Source organism: Microtus pennsylvanicus, chromosome X (assembly GCF_037038515.1).
Source record: "Microtus pennsylvanicus isolate mMicPen1 chromosome X, mMicPen1.hap1, whole genome shotgun sequence".
Taxonomy (NCBI): domain Eukaryota; kingdom Metazoa; phylum Chordata; class Mammalia; order Rodentia; family Cricetidae; genus Microtus; species Microtus pennsylvanicus.
In genome coordinates, this window is record NC_134601.1 from 53,150,792 (window position 1) to 53,155,396 (window position 4,605).

The window sequence follows — 4,605 nt, forward strand, 5'->3', positions numbered from 1 at the left end:
CACAGCAAAATGACTTCTTGTTTCACAAAGGGATATTGGGCCCCAGTTATCGAGGGGGAGTACCCACTTCACTCTCCTAGTTCAGGAACTGCAAATATGCCTGCTTTCAAGGGCCCATGCAGACTCACATAATGAGAGTAGCTGGGAAAATTACAATGGCTTGAAGGCCCCACAGAGATGCCTCCAATTCTTGGTAATCATCACAAGAGGAGCGACATTCCAACAGGGAATGAGGGTGAACTTCCTTTACCTCGTGGGGATGGAGGAAAAGTGAACAAATCTCTGAAATAAAAGCTACACAAAACACACCCCAGGCAAGTGCACTCTCCATTACCGATTAATATCAGAAACACGTTGACAACACACCTCCTGGTTAGCTAGGCAGGATCTTTCAGGGATCTCAGGGACACTTGTAGCGGCAGACTGAAGGTGGCTCCAACCTAGCAGGCCCAACTCCACCATGGCTCCTCCATGCCTTGCTGCGCTACTGACCCCGGGGGAATAGAAAGACTGCAAATCCTACACTGGCTGGAAGAGGAGTCTGGGAAGGGTGCCTTCCCACACATCAGTTCTATTTAAAACCCAATTAATCCTTTCAAGGGAGCACCCTCCATACGGAGTGCTGTGGTCCCCCAGATGTTCTTCATCGAGTCTGACAGGAGAGGGACTGGAGATGCAGGCAGCTCAGGATGGAAGGCTGGGGAGCGTAGCCAACACTGTCCTAAATACTTCAAGAGAACCTAGTGATCCACCAGGTAGACTGGTGAGAAGCCAGGAAAACACCTCAAGAGAGGAAGTGGCCAGAGGATCAGAAAAGCCCTGCCTGTATTTTCATGAAGCCACCTTCTTGATCTTGGCTAGTGGTCATTTGTTCATCTTGAGACTAAGAAGAGGAGCAATTTGGTTACTCAAATCCATCCATGAAGATCGCTTTCATGTTGTCCCTAAACTGACTGAAAAAAAAGGGGGGGTCCAGCTATTCTTTCTATTGGTTTTATCCAGGACTACATTATATGGAAGACAAAGAAAAACAGTTCTGATCTAATTTGTATCCTAAATTATGCTACTTCTTTGCTATACTAACCAAGAAGAATTATGATGGGTACCAGTTAATATACAACATAGTTCCAACTCCTAGAAATCCCCAAGCAATCAATAACTTTGTTTTATGAATTATGCAAAATTTATCAAATTTACTATTAATAATATAGCTTTTAAAATTCTTTCTTAATTACCAAATTAATCCCTTGATATAGGGAGAAACTATTAACAAGGCTATTTTTCTCTTCAGTGTTTCCCAAATAAAAGTGTCTTAATGTTGTTCCCCCCCAACTTACAGAAATGGATCTTGATATTTTTTTCAATAGAGTTTCTCCAAAGGTTCTATTTCATGCAGGATCATAGGACATCATGACCCACACCGTGTGTGAAATTATGTTCTCCACTCTCACCTAACCAACCATACCCAAAGGGATTCTAATGTGTATACCGGGTAATGTAATTGCAGTTTCTACCATATGCCAACTTATCAATAACCGTTCAATGAACTAATGAATGAAATTCCACAAACTTGTGACATCCTCTAAAAGTTTACATTGGCCGCGAATCCATTTGCAATGTCAGTGGGTTAAGTTCTAACAAAACCTGTATGCTTTTTGTTGTTCTAAAATATATACCCAGACATGTTCTTCTCCTCAGTTCCTCATGTTCTTTGTAGCAGCAGCTAGCTGAGGTCTTACTGAGGTGGAGGCTGCTGCTGAAGGACATTTCATGAAGGCTCACACACTGGAAGCTGGGAATTCTTCTCCTTCATGCAAAGTTTCTAGAACTTAGAGACACAAAGAATAGCACCCATGAATGTTAGAAAAACAAAGGAAAGAAACGGCAATCGCGCTCTCACAGGAAAAGCAATGTACCTGGAGCACACTGCATCTTTTGTGTTACAGACATAGCTGTGCCCTTCAGAAGATCTGGAGTTACGCAAGAAGGGAACTGAGGAGAGCACAGAGAAAGAAAAGAGAATGTTCCAAAACATCAGCTTCTTCACACTGGTAGCTAAATACAGCAACTACTCTTCACTTGTAAACATTCCTGCAACTGGAGATGTTTTCCTTTTAAAGATAAATGAACACACTCAGTGGAATTCCATCCTTCAATTCAACACAAATTATATATATGACTGAATCTGGAGAAAGAGATCCACATATGCAATTACATTTACTGTGCTACAGAGGGTAATTGCATACCACTTTTGGGTATATATCCAAAGGATGCTCAACCGTGCCACAAGGACGTGTGCTCAACTATGTTCATAGCAGCATTGTTTGTCTTAGCCAGAACCTGGAAACAACCTAAATGCCCCTCGACCCAAGAATGGATAAGAACAATGTGGTACATTTACTCAATGGAGTCCTACAGAGCAAAAAAAATAACGACATCTTGAAATTTGCAGGCAAATGGATGGATCTAGAAAACATCATTTTGAGTGAGGTAACCCAGACCCAGAAAGACAAATATCATATGTTCGCACTCATAAGTGGTATTTAAACATAAAGCAAAGAAAACCAGCCAACAAAGCACAATCCCAGAGAACCTAGACAACAAAGAGGACACTAAGAGAGATATACATAGATCTAATCTACAAGGGAAGTAGAAAAAGACAAGATCTCCTGAGTAAATTGGGAGCATGGGGACCTTGGGAGAGAGTAGAAGGGGAGGGGAGCAGAGGAAAAATATAGGGCTCAATAAAAATCAATTAAAAGCCGGGCCGTGGTGGCGCACGCCTTTAATCCCAGCACTTGGGAGGCAGAGGCAGGCGGATCTCTGGGAGTTCGAGGCCAGCCTGGTCTACAAGAGCTAGTTCCGGGACAGGCACCAAAGCTACAGAGAAACCCTGTCTCAAAAAACCAAAAAGAAAAAAAAATGAATAAAAAAATAAAAAAGAGGGTAATTGCAGATTAAAGGTATAGCTCACTGGTAGAGCACTGTCCTAGCATACAGGAGGCCATGGGTTAGATCCCCTAGCACAGCAAGCAAAGAAGCCCAGAGGTTATTGTTTGGTAGTGGAAGAGTTTAAAGTCTTACTTGATGAGTTTTCAAATAGTATATAAAGTAAATAAAAGGAAAGAATGAACACTTATTAGGAAAGAGCCCCCAGGAGATGATGTCTCTTTGGAATACATCTCCATTCATTTTTTTTTTCCTCCCTGAATTCATTGAGGGCCTTTGTTTGGGGCCAAAGCCTCTCAGCTCCCCTGGTTATATCTGGTAGTTTCTGTCCATGAGTTTGGCCCCTCCGGCACTGGCACAGGGATCCCTCTGTGGTCAACTGTTAGGAAGGGAGTTAGTGGATGGATCTCCTTCTTCTCCTTCTGAGAGTACTCTATATGGGGAGGAGATGCTATTGACAATAATGCAGAGAACACTGGTAGAAGCGGCTGCGGGGTCTAGGCTCAAGGACCAGTGACTCTTGGTGTACCTGTTTTGGATGACTTGAATGCCATGTGGTTTTTCTTCAGGGACGCTGCATATTGCCCGCTCTGCAAGCCTGTGGCAAGAGCCTTTCTCTGTCTTTTGACCATTAGAGTCCACGGCATAGTACCCGGATACCTAGCATCTTGTGACTCAGCTAGGAGCTGCTGGGACAGCTCGAACTCAATCAGCTTCTTGTGCAGCATATCGCGCTCAAGGAGCACTTGCTTCAGGCTGTCTCTTGCATTTTGGAGCTCAGAGACCACTTCATCACGCTCATCACGCAGCCGTTGCAGGTCTGTGGCCAAGGTCCAGGTGGCTGCCTCATGCTCTTCTACTTGATTGTGCAGCTGCTGCACACGTCGTGACTGCTTTTCTCGTTGCCTCGACGCCACCCGTACTCCCAAGGCCAGAGCACTCCAGGCGCAGGCCCTCTTGATGGTGCGTGGTACCTGGGTATCGGCCACGACAGACTTCAGGCTGTCTTCTATATCCTTCCAGGGCCGTGAACGGAAGGTTAGGTAAAAGCCAGGGCCACCACCATTCCTCAGCACTTCTTCATTGATGAACAAAACCACTTCGCAGTGGCGGAAACCGCTCTTGGGGTCCCCAAAGTCCACAGCCATGGCTGAACCTGCCTAAGGAGTGGAACACAATGGGCTCGCCCTTCTCCTTGGTGCTTTGCCCAGTCCTTACTCCTAGCTCCTACCTACTTGCCTCCCCCTTCTCATCTAGACTAAAGCCCTGAAGCCACTAACACCAACTCCTCCCATGCAAGGGATTAACACGTAAGGGACGTCATAGACGTGGGCTGTGAGACCTGCAGCACCTCCTGCAGGGACCAAAATGCAGTAGCACAAATAACTCTGGCTCATCTGATAAACTGCGTGTTTGCTCGTAAAGTAGGTCATGATAGTACAGCTGTCCTGGGGACCGCAGTGAGTCCAGTGTTTCCTCAGAGTTTCTGGAAGGTGGCACCCCATCTGGTATGGGTTTTTTCTCTCTTGCTCCCTTTCCCACTCCTTGTCCTCTTCCTTCTTCTTCTCCTCCCCTTCTTCCTTTCCTTCTCTTCCATCGTCCCCTTTCTTTTCTAAGGCCTGATCTCCCTGTAGAGTCCACGTTAGCATTGACCTT

General features: G+C 45.2%; 1 protein-coding gene across 1 annotated transcript; it reads right to left on the reverse strand.

Annotated features, from left to right (window-relative positions):
- Positions 1-1,778: 1,778 nt before the first annotated feature.
- Positions 1,779-4,097, reverse strand: LOC142841430 (testis-expressed protein 13C-1-like). Its single transcript, XM_075958268.1, has 2 exons — positions 3,479-4,097; positions 1,779-1,828 (listed from the first exon to the last, which is right to left on the reverse strand). Exons 1-2 carry the CDS (start codon positions 4,095-4,097, stop codon positions 1,779-1,781), a joined length of 669 nt encoding a protein of 222 aa, XP_075814383.1.
- Between the last annotated feature and the right edge of the window lie 508 nt (positions 4,098-4,605).